Raw genomic sequence first — 14,563 nt, 5'->3', positions numbered from 1 at the left:
GATTTTCTCACTCCGACATTCATCGCCATATTCATCGGCTATCTATCATAAATTCAGCCACGATATATTCTCAAACTTCACTGCGCAATAGAATGCAAGAATTTTAAAACATGTAAAAAAGAATCATTCACTTTTTTACTCTCACATATTTATTTACAAACAAAACAAACAGAGGAATCATAACATTAACGAAACACGACGTTAATAACTTAACATTTTTTTTAAATGAGAACGAATCATGAATTTTAATTAAAGGAGACCAATCACTTTATAATTTTAAATCCGCCAATACATACTCATCGATAACAATAAATACTGTTTAGGTTTATAAATACATAATTATGTAAATAAGGACAAGACTTGATCCATGCAAATACTTATATGTACACCCAAGATATGTACATAGGCAGGTAATGGTGCGTGGATAAGAGGAACAAATAGTGTAATGAGCTCTCAAATGAAATTTCTATAACTTTTTACTAAATCTGTGTTTTCATTTCATTTTTAACTTCTTCTCCCACTTTCTCCAGATTGTGTGTAGTAATTAAATTTTTAGTTAATAAAAGCTCTCATTTTGAATAATTTTTCAGATCTGATCGGTATTAGTGAACACAACCAATTTTCCGTATTTTTTCCCTTTCCGTTTTACCTCATCCTTGGTGGTTTACTTGACCACGACGGTGAAGGGGGAGCCCTCAATGTGATCGTCGTCAAAGGTCACGCTCATCTGATACTCGCCTTCCACCGCTTTCGAATATGTGCACTTAATATTGCCCCCCTTCTCGGAGGCCAGCATGACTTGCGGTTTGGCCGGCCCGGTGAATGCCACGACTAGTTTGGAGTTGTTCATGCCGGCCATGTTGATGGAGAATGTGTTGGGCCCGGCTGGAAAAATAGGCAAGGAGAGGACATTTTTATCAAAAAGGTGACAAATTTTTGAAAACTCGCAAGTAAAAGTCTGTTTATACCGCACTGCTTAGCACCATAGTTAAATTTTAACATAACATTGGCGCAAGTTACCAAGGAGTCAAGTGTAACCCGATCTTAATTTTAATGATGTAAATACATAGTGTTAACAGTTTAAGTAAGTGAAATTTGCACAGTTTGCAAATGTGCTGCATGTCTCCTACCCTTTCATGAACTGTGAAGATTTATGTATCATGTTTACAAGGTATTTATCTGTGCCTTGAATAGCATGCATATTTCTCGAAAAATGCAGTCACTGTAATCTATCCGAAATTCGCGACCCATTTATCTACATATGCAAAAAATTCTTATTCTCTTTGCACATTTCTTTCAAAATACCCATCATAAAAACACCTCTGGCTCAATCTTCCACATCCAATTTCACTCAACACCACCCAACCAAAACTGACTTTGTGTTTTCTACATCTCTTTCGAACCCCTTTTCTTCCGAGTGTCACTGACAAGTACAAATTGAGCAATATGTCTTCACATAACCAGCCAAAGCAAACTGTGCCCGTCTAATTTGCGCTTGTTCCAGTCCAGGGGAAAGACTTTCGAAAAGCTGCTGCTGCCTTGCTCTTCATCTGTCCTCTTCATACTTTACTGAGATTCAAGTTTTTAAGATTTGCATATGTTTATTATTAGCATGTTGGCTCTCTTCCTATTTTTTGCACATTAAGCTTCCACCATAAATAAATACGTATGTACGTACGTACGTAGTAGCACCTACATTCATACATTCATACATATGTACTTAAGTATTTCCTCTCTTTTCTTGTTGTGGGTGCACGACGACAAACTTTTTTTTTCTACGGCGGAAACAAAATATGAGTCATAAATGTGATGAAATGTATCGTATCGTATCTCCGCTGGGCAATCCTGTCTATTTTAACTCTTCTCTTAAAACGTGCTGATTGATCAATGATGACAAACTAAATCTGCAATTTATTTTCTATTTTGACTTTTTTAATGGAAAAAATGAGATATGTGATATGCACATTTTTTACGAAGGAAAACATTCCGCAAGGACGCAACAATTTACGCTTGGAGGATGAAAATAGCAATAAAAATGTTTGCAAATGATATGATTCATGGAGAGATTACGTACTTGCAACTCCGTTATGCAAGGCGTCACCTTCAACGGAAATCAGTTCTGCCATCGTGGTGATGAGACGTAATAAATTTCTCGGGGATTATTTTATCTGCAAAAAAATGTAAACGATGTTAAAGCAATCAATGTTTCTTTTTTGGGGTAAAATGAAATCGAAAAAAAGAAGGGAAACTAATGTGCAATTTTTCTAATGGGTTTTTGCAATATTTCCCGTAATTAAGATTTATGTAGGTATGCCAAATTTACTCAATGATTTACCTGATTGTAACAATCTGTGCGAAACGGGGTCCAACTTTCTCGCTCTTTTTCTTGTTATGAAATGTTCTCTCAACTCTTCTTCTTCTTTGCGTCTCTCTGTATTCCGAATTCTTGTAACGAATTGAATAATTTATAACAAAACAACTGGTCCAGTTGCTTACGTTTATTGTGATTGTTTCGTGTTCCGCGTCGAAATTAAAAATAACCTGGTCGCCGTCTTTCTTCTTCGTCGTTTGGAGTATTTATCCCCGAAGGAAAAGTAAACGAACGGAAGCCACGGCGGTTACAAATAGTCACACGCTCACACTCCCACTATAGAAATATTTATGATGCCGTTCCTCTGCCTTGTTCTCATATTTATATGTTGGCTTCCTGCCTGCGTTTGCATGTATACGTGGACGACAGGTTTATACTTTACTTATGTTTCGCAAAAACTTTACTTAACATCTTCAACTCTGGGATGCATAGATAAACAACGTTTCCAGCATGAAATGAATGAACAAAGGAGAAAAATATATAATGTTGGTTGCATGGTTTTGCGTCATTTTCCACTTGATCAGATAGTTGGGATTGTAAATAAGTGTTTGGATGGAGGAGGGTCTGGTATATGTAAGTAAATATATCGGATTTTTTGAGACGTACGTATACAGTTTTTTATTTTTCTCCTATTTTATTTACACATTTCATGGGCTGGATTACTTAGATTGCAATCTTGTGATGATATTAGCAGATTTTTTTCTACCGGGACGACAGATGCAAATGGAAAGATTTAATTTTATAGAATCGTAATGAAATTAAATGAGTAACATGTGCGGGGAGGGAAAAATGTGTGAATTGCGCAATTAAAAAGATTTTTAGTGTTATCTGATGCAAATTTGTGACCTGATGGGTATATGATAAGAAGATTGGTTAATTTTAACTTTGGGGGTAAAATGGGATCATTTTTGGATATTGTCACAGAAAATGCGTGGATTGCTTAATGAAAAGATATTACTTGTAAAGATTTATTGCGAATAGTTTTGCAAATAATTTTTGCATGGTGATCATTATTTATCTCATTATGCAAATTATTCAGTGTCTGCGTGTCATTATGAGTTATGGCTCCAATAAGGTCGCCTATTACAAAAAGTGTCAAGCCATTTAAATGTTAATACTCCAAATTGAAACCATACCAACGTTGCATAATTATTGCCAATTTGAAGGAACAAGTCTCCTAATTAAGGAGAATGGTAGCTGTCATGGAGAAGAACAGACCACAGCTGCCCGAGGTAATCAAGTACATGGCAAGATTCATCTCTCTCGGCGAAGAAACTTGGCCAAACAGTAAAATTAAAATCATTTCACTCCGAGAAGATAAACAAAGTCGGAATGTGGAACGAAACAAGATAACAAAAAGTCTTAGTTGTTCATCCTCCTCATTTATTTTCTTCTCAGAGGAATGTAATGTATATCTATGTATGTACGTGTGAGGTTGTAGAGTTGAAGAAATTTAGAGAAGATAATATGAGACGAGAAAAAGAACAGTTTTTTAGAGCCGGGGTAAGATGAAATGTGCAAAGTTTTTTTCGCAAAATACTTTGCAATTGATTGATCCATTACTTATTTTGGTTTAATTGATGAATAAATGGCTGGTGGATTAGTAACTTTTTTAGTATAATTAAATATATTGACGTATGTAGATCTGTAAATCTTTATTATTGGCACAGTTTGGAATGCAAAATTGGAGAAGGAATTGAGTTCTAAATCGTATAAAATTGGCACGAAATGCATGCAAATTGCATTTTCTGATAAAGTATGCGAGGAAGTCACAAATCAATCAGATCTTGTTGCACAATCGATAAATTTACAGATGGTGATGGAGTGCGAATTGAATTTCATCCAGAAAAAAATGGTTAATTAGTAAAAATTTGCAAGCAAGAAGTTCCAACATTCTTCATGGTAGTTAACTGGCTTAGTTAATTTGTACTAATTATTCAATTAGCTGAAATCCAATTCATTGTTCTTTCTTACGTTGTTTGTTGAAATCTTGGATTCGTATCGTTTAGTTTTCATGAAATGGAATTTACACGAGCTAAAGTTTAATGCAAGTGTGTGCATGCACATATGCACAAATTTTTAGTATGTTCATGCGTCCATGCATACATATGTATGCATCTGTGTATATGTGTGTACATATGCATGTGCAGATACATACATACATGCATCAGAAAATAAGATTATATCATTCAATATTATTTAATTACTCAATTTTATAGGTCTCAATTGGGCTTTTCATTTCCATACCTTTTTGCGAAAATTGAAAGTACTGTCATCATGAAATAAGAATGAGAAATGTTATTTTTATAAAAATTTATAATAATATCAGTAACATAAATATATATGAATGTGCGTAATGGTTAGTGGTCTCAACGGTTCTCGGTTCTCATAGAACCGAACCGGAACCGATGGCTCGGTTCTGTTCCGGTTTATACGGAGAACCGAACCGAACCGAAACTTTTAGTACCGGTTCGGTTCCGGTTCCAAGTCTTTGAGAACCGAACCGAACCGACCGGTTCGGGGTGAACCGAACTTCATACATAAATCAATTAGCGAAGTTAATCATATTTTTGAAAAAGTTTTACGAATTTCCCGAATACACCTAGTTTCCAAAATGAAATTTTGACGTGGCCGCACCTCTAAAGTTCCCAAAATGAAATTTTGCCTTGGTGACACCCCCAATGTTTCCAAATCGAAATTTTGACTTGATGACACGCCCAAAGTTCCCAAAATCAAATTTTGACTTGGTTACACCCCCAATGTTTCCAAATCGAAATTTTGACTTGATGACACGCCCAAAGTTCCCAAAATCAAATTTTGACTTGGTTACACCCCCAATGTTTCCAAATCGAAATTTTGACTTGATGACACGCCCAAAGTTCCCAAAATGAAATTTTGATTTGGTTACACCCCCAATGCTTCCAAAATGAAATTTTGATTTGGTCTCACCCCCAAAGTTTCCAAAATAGAATTTTGACTTGGTTACACCCCCAATGTTTCCGAAATGAAATCTTGATTCACTTGCACCCCAAACTTGGAATTGTTTTCTAACTTCAATACATAAGTGGTTTTGCTGTTGACATGTGTTAGAATTTGCTTGTTTAAATACAGATAAGTTATTGGCTGTATGTGAAATTTCATCAGAAACACGTGAATTATCATTGTTTGTTGTTTATTGCATATTAATAATACTACCGGTTTGACCCGAACCGCCGGTTCGGTCACGGTTTGGTCCGGTTCCGGTTCGGTTCCAGCTAAAAATAGTTCGGTTCTGTTTCGGTTCTTCAATTCTGGTTCCCGGTTCCAAACCGGTTCTTCCAAGAACCGAACCGAACCGCACCGTTGAGACCACTAGTAATGGTGCTACAAACAAGTATTTATATTTGCATGAATAAGAGTTGCCTGCCGGCCTTTTTTCGATAGCGTACATATTGAAAAGCATAGAAAGTTTGTGGAGGCAACCAACTGGCTCTTTCACACTTCCAATTTTTTTAAACGGAAAATATTCATGGTTTTTTAAATATTTCTTTACTTTCAACTTTTAAAGTCTTCTGTAATTAATATTTAATTCGTGTCATAAATTTAAAGGTAAGTTGGACTTAAAGTATATATAAGTTAAGTATGCATGTACATATGCAGGCATGAAAATATCAAGCTTAATATTAACAAATAATCTAAATCCTTTCAGTTTGCAGTTAGTTCATAATTCATATGGATAATTGACTTTAAAACACGAAATACTAAATGGCACTACCAGCATGCATCGAAGAGGGGACGATGAATTCATCTGACATGATGGCGACACCTTTTATGGCAATTTCTCGTAGAAGTGGAGGAGGTCGATCTGATGAACCCCAAATCACAAAACATTGCATTGGCGATCCCTCTCGTACGTAATTTTCTTCTATTCAATAAATTTTATAAACTTAAAGAGCTTACAATTTATAAATTCTTAAATTTGGTGATTTGTATACAATTTTTGTAAAAGTGTGAAGTGGAGATTAAGTATTTTGAAATATTCTAATCTAATACAGGTGCTGGACGTCATCTTTAACGCTTTGCCTCTCCCATCATTGAAAACAGCACGCCTCGTCTGTCAAACTTGGAACGAGGTGGGAACCACCCACCTCGGGAGGAGGTCGGTTCTCGCTGTGGATAAACTATTTCCTTGTTGTTCTCTCGGCCCTATGCCCCCACTCGATGGAAAACTTGTCCGCCATATTTCTTACAACGTGGATTGTGCATCTGACGATTGCAATACTGATACATGTTCAGACATAACAGGTGTTGAATGTATGTCGAAAAATCTTGGCTCTTTCTTATCCAGAATACAAGACGAGCCTCTTGAAGAAATCCATTTCCAAGTGTTGGATGAACTGTGTCCAGTAATTGCAGAGGCTTTGACCAATTACCCATTTGCTAAATTGACCACCATCTCCCTCGATTTATATGGGGAAGATTATTTCTTCGATTATCGCGAAGAAGAGGATGACATTAACCCCCTCGAGAAGTATTTAATGACTTGGCAATGTCCTTCATTTCCTGTTCGGTCGTCCCTAAAGAAGTTGTCCCTTTGGGTAGGAGACGATGGGAAAAACAAGCCGATGCCTCATTTTCGCAACTTGTTTCAAAAGCTAATAAATTCCGCTCCAAATTTGACTCAGTTAAGGATAGTGGATAATTTCTATCCGGACTTGAGCACATGTAGAAAACTGGAAGTTTTCGAGTATGATGGATTCCCACTGGGGATTAACGTAAGAGATGAACTTCACCCGGCGCAGGCGCATGAAATCTACCAAGACGATGAAACTTATAAAGGGGGCAAGGTGGTTCAAATGTTGGATCAGGTGAAGGATTCCGTGGTGAAAGTTGTCCTCGGAAGGTTGCCTGAAGAAGATGTCGAACTAAGACAACATAAGTCACACGCAAAGGTACATATTCGCAGTTTTATTCCATAAATTTGACAATTTATCAGTCATAAAAACGTCATAAATTAGCTGAGTTAATAATACTGACCAATTATTTGCAGGCATCTCTCTTCATCCTTCCACGCCTCCCAAAATTGACTTCACTGTTCGTCCACGCTGTAAACATTTTCGGTATGAAGGACAATTTAAACTCACACCGACTCCCTAAACTGCAAAATGTCGCGTTAAGAAGCTCCCATAAATGTGAAACTGCTCTAGTCGATCTACTCGAATCCATGTCCTCTACAAATTATGACATAACCTCCCTTAGAATTTGTCTTCCTCCTACTCCTGATCTGATTTCTCGAGTACGGACACTTTTTCCTCACGTCATCAATCTCGAGTTGGAAACACATTATCCGGAGAAGAGGAACCTAACTTCACACGAAAAGGTGAACAATTTCCAAGAGATGGTTCAAATTTTCTACAATTTTGGGCAGCTTGACCATTCCATTGTTCATGTTACGCTGAGGTGTAAATTATTCGACGCTGGGGAAGCAGTGGAAAGCTTGGCACGAATGAGAGGTGATTACTGACAGTCTATTTTTTAAATAGAATTTTTATTACACTAAAATATAACATTAAATTTTCCATAGGCCTTAAAACTCTTCATATTATTGCTAAAAGTAAAACGGGATCGATCGGACGATCAAACTTCTTACCAGGGACGCAAGCTGTATTCTTGTCTTGTGCTGCAATACCTACCGTAATAATGCATGGACTACTGGTAAGTGTGTGACGACGTTATTACATATCATGTCCAATGAATTCTATGAAATTTCAGTAATTTATATCCCAAATAGGTCACTAAACTCACATTAAACCAGATGATGGACTTCATAAAGGAACACAACCTCCCCATTAAGCTAGAAGGGACAAGGGTTCAGCAAGCGAAGTAAAAATCACAGTGTAAATAAGCTTATTGGATGTTGTTTATTAATTAATTACTAATTAATTAATTACGTTAATTTATTGTTGCATAATATGCATGCAACAATAAAAAATATATTACATATTTTTTATAGTGTCTTATAGTGTTTTATAGTGTGTGTGTTATTTTTCTATTTAGTCCGTCTAAATAAATAAGAATTTTTTACTGACAAGGGAACCTTAAGTACTGTCACCTCTTGATTTCCTTCCAAATAGCCTTAATCAATAGATAATTTAGTGAATCTTAAACTTTGTCATAGAACATGCGGTGCAAAATCACGTTTTCGCAAAATATTTGGCAAGAGCTAACCCAAAACGTGCATTTATCCAATGCTTTTAACATATGTAGCCCGCAGCTTTGTTAATGAAATGAAGTTTATAGACTATAGATATACAAAACGTCCGTAATTTCATGCTGATCCTGGATATGCAAAAAGTTGATCCTCATATTTGCAATTTTTTTGATTTTTTTTTGCAAATTTTAAATTTCAAATTTTTTACATATTGCACGTTTTTGGCAAATTGCAAAGTTTTGCAAATTACAATTTGTAAATTTTTTGCAAATTTCAATTTGCAAATTACAAATTGTAATTTGCAAACAATATTGCAATTGTTTGCAAATTATAATTTGTAATTTTTTGCAAACTGCATATTGCAATTTTTTCAATGTTTTGAGCTTAATTTGTTGAAAATTTTCTCAATTGTGTTCAATAAGAAAAATTTGAATCTTAAAAAACTCACATTTTGCCGGAATTAAATAATTATGAAATTCAGATTTAAGACATTTTGCAAAAATTTACAATTTCCAATCTGCAGAAATTCAAATATGAAGAAAATTTGCATTAAAAAATACAACATGCAAAAAAATTCAAACATGTAGATCACTTTTTGCATATTCATGACCAGCATGAAATTACGGACGGTTTGTACATATATCTTTATATCTATAGTCTACAAACTTCATTTCATCATTCACAAAGCTGCTGGCTATGTTAAAAAAAGCATTGGATAAATACACGTTTTGGGTTAGCTCTTGCCAAATATTTCGCGAAAACGTGATTTTGCACCGCATGTTCTATGACAAAGTTTAAGATTCACTAAATTATCTATCGATTAAGGCTATTCGGAAGGAAATCGAGAGGTGACAGTACGTAAGGTTCCCTTGTGAGATACACCACGTACGACTTCTCTGGATCTTAATCACTAAAGTCATTGAAATTAAAATGTTGAAATGCATTGCATGGTGTTCTTTTTTCATAAAAATATATCAGTGCCTCTAACAAAGATATCATTATTTAAGATGCTGCATGATTTTTGACCATTCCATCCCTTTCACGGTGCAATCCATATTGGAGACAGGAAATACAACGGCCAGCAAATCATGTAGCACATAGTGTACCTTCAATACAATATTGCTTGTGTTGTGAGTTATTAAATAAAATTATAGATAATCTTAATAAATTTCATGAAAAGAGAAAAGTGCACGTGGACGAAGAGCAAGTTATTTGGCGAAGGTGAGACAAAATCTTTGCGGCAACCAGGAACCCGGTTCTTCTCCGTCGTTGTTGCTGTCTACAAGAATATTAAAAAATATATGCAGCAGCTTCATTCATTTTAATTAACTCCTTTATAATAATTGGTTAATTAAATCTATATACATACTTAATAATCTGACCTGCTATAGTGTGAAGTAATCTGGTAAATTTTTCATTTGAATAACTGTATGATACAGTGTGGATTCCACACACTTTAATTTATTAACCATTAAATTTATCTGTAATTACTAATTAAATTCTAGGCATTACCATAATGGATGACGAGTTTTGGATGCTCTTAGCACGAGAAGAAAATGAGAAAAGTGTGAAGACTAATACTGAACCAGGCAACGAAACGGTTAAATTATTTGAATCTTCTGATGAAGCTTGGCCAGAATTAGGAAATGTAGACCAATTGGACTTTTCCCTGTTTGACTCTTGTCCCAGTCCATTCGACGCCTTGGATTCAAATATTGAAGACTCTCCTGCTGATGGGAGCAATCATCCAATCCCGTCTCACGAATTTGACCACGGGTATTCAATTCCACACAATCTTCAATTTTTAAAGGATGCGGATCTCTTCAACTTGCTTGCATCGCCGTCATCATCGTCGGGAGTGAGTACGCTCTCAGGTCAAAATGATATCACCAATTCGCCGCCAGTCGCTGTTGTTGCTCCAAATCAGGCAACAGTCGTCACATCTGAAACACCAAAAGACGAAGAAAACGAGGATGGATGGTGTGACGTGGTTTACACGAAATTTAACTTTTGCCGAGTAACACAATACTTCCTCGTCAATGGACAGATTTCTAGTCAGGCCCCAGACGCGGACCTGGAACAAGATTCGGAGTTGGGCAAGAAATGTGTCCAACTGGAACCCGGGACAAAGTACAAGTTTCGAATTGCCGCAATTACCAAATATGGTCGGGGTCCGTGGACTGAGGTTTGTACCTATGCATGCATTATTTGATAGATTCTGTAGACTAAAATATTTTGTATTTTCAGTCCGGCCCCTATAAAACTGGTGTGCCTGGATTTCCTTTAGCGCCAACATGCATCACGATTTCCAAGGAAGCGGAAGGAGCACGGATTTCATGGGACCCTTCAAGAAACGGCGAAACTCTCGAGTATTGTGTCTATCTCGGATCAAGGAATCTCCATGAAGCAAGGCCTTCCTAAATTTGTTTTTCATTAAAATTTGTCATATTTGTATTTTAATTGTCTTTATCTTAGGTGGATAGAAAGGCTGGAAGATCTCTCTCATTTCTTCAAGTTTATTGTGGCACTTTCAACTATTGCATTGTTCAGAATATCTCTCTTGCCTCAGCTTATATTTTCATGAACACGCAACCGGCGATTTTATTTCGTATTGTGGCGAAAAACGAGAAAGGATATGGTCCAGTGACGCAAGTTCGGTGGCTCCAACCAGGTATTTTTGTTTTCTAAGATATAATTTAATTCTGGCTGTTCCTAGTATTATTAGTATCTTAATATTTCAGAATCGGCCATTTTAACTATCAAGCGTACTGCTGAGCCACAACCTTCACTTGGAGGACGCATAAAAAAGCGCAAAAGCGACATCAAGGCTAGAAGTTAGTCATCTAATCTACATAGTATTTCTAGTATTTCTGACTAGTTTTTTATTGTATTGAATTAGTGGTCTCTAATTGTTTTTAGAATAGCTTAGCTTTGATTTTTTCTCTCCCTAGTTTAGAAGCTACCTATAATCCGTTATGAGTTTGCGTCGATTTCAGTCCCAAAACCGAGTGAATTACATGCAGGCATTATAGTCACAAAATGGCTTATCCATTGCTCTTGAGCAATATTATTTTATTTTTATATTCAAGATCTTGATTATAAATTTTGAACTCATTGACAAATAAAGGAATAACTTTATTTATAATTAAAATTAGACAGATAAAACCGAACAATTTCATAAAATGCGGTTATCCTTGAAAATATTTTTTTTACTAAGTCGCTTTATCAACATTCAATTTTATTAATTTATTGCAAACTATGACATATGAGGGGATTAATTGTTCCTTCGTGTCCTTATCATTCTTCGTATCGTAAAATAAGTTACGCCGGTTACAAGATTTTGTAAGCGTCGAAGGATTTTGTCACCCAAAAATCACGTTACTAAGCTTACGAAGCTTGACCCCTTGTTTTTTTCTTTGTAAGCTATTTTACGATACTAATGGTACGGAGGAATAATGAATCCCCTTTGTATACGCATATTTTGAATACTTATAGTTATAGTTGGTTTTACATTACAGTACAAGACTGCTCGCAATAGCAGTTTACATATGCCGTATGTACCAAAGGGAGGGCGGCCTGGTGGATACGAATTTGACCTTGAATAACCCCGGAACGGTTTGTCGTAGCGGGTCAAAACTTTGAACAGACGAGCATGTTATCCTCAGATAGTTGTGTGCAAAATTTCAGCCTTCTACTTTGAAAAATGCCTGCCCCACAGCCCCCAGAAGCTGAGACAGTCATTTCAAATAGTTCCAGAAAAAATCTCGCCCGTGTTTGCAAACAATTTTATTTGAATATTCTGTTGAGGAATAGAAGTGAGCTATTGGTGACAATTGACGAAGAACTATTTTCCCTACAAGTTACTAATTGGGTTCGAAGAGCTTACTACACGACAAATGCCGAAAAAAAATTCAAGAAATTTGGTGCTTTTCAGTGAGGAGAACTTTTTTAAACAGTTGATGGTCGTGGGTGCAATGTCCTGTCGTGGTGTCCTCCCACTTATCAAAGTCCCCCAAAAAGTGAAGGAATCTTCGAAGTATTATGTGGACCTTGTACTGAAACCACTTTTAGAATACAATTTTCCTAATTTGCACGGTAAAATAATAATTAAGGTGATTTTTCATCATGACGGAGCGTCCTCCCAGACGGCAAAGTTGACCCAAGATTATGCAAATGACCTTGAACCTAGATTGGGGATAAAAATCATTTGGAATAGTGAAATACCTATACAATCCCCTGATATAAGTCAAATCGACTTGTTTGAGTTCGGATAGATGAAAAGAAAATCTTTCTGTGGGGACCGAATTTTTTAGACGGAGTTTGGAAAAAGTTGAAACGAGTGTCTCAACTTCTGGGGGCTGTGGGGGAGGCATTTTTGAAAGTAGAGAGTTGAATTTTTGCACACAACTATCTGAGGATAACATGCTCTTCTGTTCAAAATTTTGACCCACTACGACAAACCGTTCCGGGGTTATTCAAGGCCAAATTCGTATCCACCAGGCTGCCCTCCCTTTAGTATTTTGTACATTTGGTGTAACTGTCAACTGTGAAACATTTAGCAAAATGAGGTTTATCCACACACAACTAGAAAATATACCTTATATTTTAATATGACATTCTTTCCAAGTGTTTCCAAAATGTCATTGTTTTGTCTCTCACTATGGTTAAATATAAATTGGAAAGTTGATTTGGGCAGATCCCCCACTGCTTGAGCCACTCAAATTTAGAGTACCCTTTTAACCCATACATTTTTATCCAGTACGCATTTAATTTTTTCCCTTAGTCGTCCCTTGTACCATTCCAGTCACGGATCTGTCCGCCTTTTAAGCCTCAAATATTTACCCACTCACCGCAGCATTTAAATATTTAACTTACAAAAATTTTAAACGACCATATTCCCAACTAATTATGGCTTACTCTGGAGATCAAAAGGCTGTAAAGTTGATGCCATATCTTGTAAGTTAAATGTTTTTTAGCAAATTCAATGTAATGAGTAATTTCAAAAATTTCTCATGAATTTTATTTCAGACGAAAGTATTCTGCCGTTCCTTCCTCTACGAGCCTGAAAGTACGAGCTGCTCATTCGGAACGCAGGCCAACTTTATTTTTATCATTGGCGATTACTTGCAACGTGAGAATTACGAATTCATCGAGTCGAACTGTATCGCACAGGGTTCGGAAGTTTTGAAAACAATCATGGAATCACAGATGACATTGGCCGTCAAGAGTGGAAACTGGTACGCCATCTTGAACGAGAACACTGGATTTAAGCACGTGGACATTGACCAGTTTAAAAGGATGATTGAAGTAATTAAACAAAATCATGCTAACTTACAAAATATATGTTTACAAAATTAATAAATTTACAAAAAATTTCAGTTTATGCATTTTGGCGATGTGAAAGCTCTGTCGGAAAATGCTACACGAGAAGAATTTCACGCTCTGCACTTGACGGCGAAGCGATTCAAAGCAACGAAATTGGAGGAGTTTTGCGTGACAAGAATTCTGGAGATTAAAGAGAAGGAATTGGCATTTGCGGATATTGAGGATGAAAATGTAGTTGAGGTACGCATTTTCGGTATATATTTAATAGATGGTGTATAATGAGGTGATAAAGCAAAAAATTCGTTCAATTTAATTTGTGTACATGTATTTAAAGGCGATTGCTGACTATGCTGGCAACACAGTGGATGAGCCAGAAGCTGTGAACGCAGCATCGCAGACTAAATTTCCTCCGAAATTGATTACCAAGATGGCAAAGGAAATCATGACGCAGGTCCAGACCGAAGTCATCGAAGAGTTAAAAGAAGAGGTACTTGCAAAAATTAGAGTGATGTTGGAGCAGGATAATATTTTTAAGGGATAAATTGACTAAATATTTGTATGTATGACTAAAGTTCTTTGAGAATTACGTGGATTTATATTCTGATCTGACCTCCTATTAATAAGTCTGACTATTAAAGTGAAAAATGCAAAATTAGGTTTAATACTTGGATTACTGA

The 14,563-nt window shown here is 36.1% G+C and overlaps 4 protein-coding genes across 7 annotated transcripts; 3 read left to right on the top strand and 1 right to left on the bottom strand.

Moving 5' to 3' along the window:
* Window positions 1–126: 126 nt before the first annotated feature.
* Window positions 127–2,670, bottom strand: LOC110857560 (filamin-A). Of its 2 annotated transcripts, XR_002548691.2 has the most exons (4): window positions 2,497–2,670; window positions 2,336–2,431; window positions 2,075–2,168; window positions 127–885 (listed from the first exon to the last, which is right to left on the bottom strand). XR_002548691.2 is itself a non-coding variant. In XM_022106150.2 (3 exons), exons 2-3 carry the CDS (start codon window positions 2,124–2,126, stop codon window positions 665–667), a joined length of 273 nt encoding a protein of 90 aa, XP_021961842.1. In that variant the 5' UTR covers window positions 2,127–2,168; window positions 2,336–2,668; the 3' UTR covers window positions 127–664. The 2 variants fall into 2 exon arrangements, 1 of the variants encoding a protein (XP_021961842.1); XM_022106150.2 differs by having other exon boundaries at window positions 2,336–2,668.
* A 3,130-nt stretch (window positions 2,671–5,800) lies between these two features.
* LOC110857662 lies at window positions 5,801–10,232 on the top strand. Of its 3 annotated transcripts, none has more exons than XM_035857996.1 (7): window positions 5,801–5,959; window positions 6,060–6,260; window positions 6,406–7,302; window positions 7,401–7,863; window positions 7,935–8,065; window positions 8,142–8,233; window positions 10,067–10,232. In XM_035857996.1, exons 2-7 carry the CDS (start codon window positions 6,219–6,221, stop codon window positions 10,083–10,085), a joined length of 1,644 nt encoding a protein of 547 aa, XP_035713889.1. In that variant the 5' UTR covers window positions 5,801–5,959; window positions 6,060–6,218; the 3' UTR covers window positions 10,086–10,232. The 3 variants fall into 3 exon arrangements, with proteins under 3 accessions (XP_035713889.1, XP_035713888.1, XP_035713890.1); XM_035857995.1 differs by lacking the exon at window positions 10,067–10,232 and adding an exon at window positions 9,569–9,965; XM_035857997.1 differs by lacking the exon at window positions 10,067–10,232 and adding an exon at window positions 8,364–8,408.
* LOC110857620 (host cell factor 2) lies at window positions 10,096–11,485 on the top strand. Its single transcript, XM_035858219.1, has 5 exons — window positions 10,096–10,746; window positions 10,849–10,986; window positions 11,037–11,232; window positions 11,303–11,395; window positions 11,481–11,485. Exons 1-5 carry the CDS (start codon window positions 10,096–10,098, stop codon window positions 11,483–11,485), a joined length of 1,083 nt encoding a protein of 360 aa, XP_035714112.1.
* LOC110857622 lies at window positions 11,303–14,537 on the top strand. The gene is made up of 5 exons (XM_022106222.2): window positions 11,303–11,395; window positions 13,345–13,517; window positions 13,590–13,868; window positions 13,941–14,126; window positions 14,221–14,537. Exons 2-5 carry the CDS (start codon window positions 13,470–13,472, stop codon window positions 14,425–14,427), a joined length of 720 nt encoding a protein of 239 aa, XP_021961914.1. The 5' UTR covers window positions 11,303–11,395; window positions 13,345–13,469; the 3' UTR covers window positions 14,428–14,537.
* Window positions 14,538–14,563: the final 26 nt, after the last annotated feature.

Source organism: Folsomia candida, unplaced genomic scaffold (genome assembly GCF_002217175.1).
Source record: "Folsomia candida strain VU population unplaced genomic scaffold, ASM221717v1 Fcan01_Sc019, whole genome shotgun sequence".
Classification (NCBI taxonomy): domain Eukaryota; kingdom Metazoa; phylum Arthropoda; class Collembola; order Entomobryomorpha; family Isotomidae; genus Folsomia; species Folsomia candida.
Note: the sequence above shows the minus strand (reverse complement) of the source record. Positions and strands in the feature narration are given on the sequence as shown.

Bases quoted from the DNA above. Each gene is read 5' to 3' on its own strand.
- LOC110857560 (XM_022106150.2), bottom strand. From the start codon at position 2,126: ATGGCAGAACTGATTTCCGTTGAAGGTGACGCCTTGCATAACGGAGTT. The intron at 886-2,074 runs GTACGTAATCTC...CTATTTTTCCAG, and splicing joins CTTGCATAACGGAGTTGCAA to CCGGGCCCAACACATTCTCC.
- LOC110857662 (XM_035857995.1), top strand. From the start codon at position 6,219: ATGAACCCCAAATCACAAAACATTGCATTGGCGATCCCTCTC. The intron at 6,261-6,405 runs GTACGTAATTTT...AATCTAATACAG, and splicing joins TTGCATTGGCGATCCCTCTC to GTGCTGGACGTCATCTTTAA. The intron at 8,234-9,568 runs GTAAAAATCACA...TCATTATTTAAG, and splicing joins ACAAGGGTTCAGCAAGCGAA to ATGCTGCATGATTTTTGACC.
- LOC110857620 (XM_035858219.1), top strand. From the start codon at position 10,096: ATGCTCTTAGCACGAGAAGAAAATGAGAAAAGTGTGAAGACTAATACT. The intron at 10,987-11,036 runs GTTTTTCATTAA...TCTTTATCTTAG, and splicing joins AGCAAGGCCTTCCTAAATTT to GTGGATAGAAAGGCTGGAAG. The intron at 11,233-11,302 runs GTATTTTTGTTT...TTAATATTTCAG, and splicing joins AGTTCGGTGGCTCCAACCAG to AATCGGCCATTTTAACTATC.
- LOC110857622 (XM_022106222.2), top strand. From the start codon at position 13,470: ATGGCTTACTCTGGAGATCAAAAGGCTGTAAAGTTGATGCCATATCTT. The intron at 13,518-13,589 runs GTAAGTTAAATG...ATTTTATTTCAG, and splicing joins TAAAGTTGATGCCATATCTT to ACGAAAGTATTCTGCCGTTC. The intron at 13,869-13,940 runs GTAATTAAACAA...AAAAAATTTCAG, and splicing joins AGTTTAAAAGGATGATTGAA to TTTATGCATTTTGGCGATGT.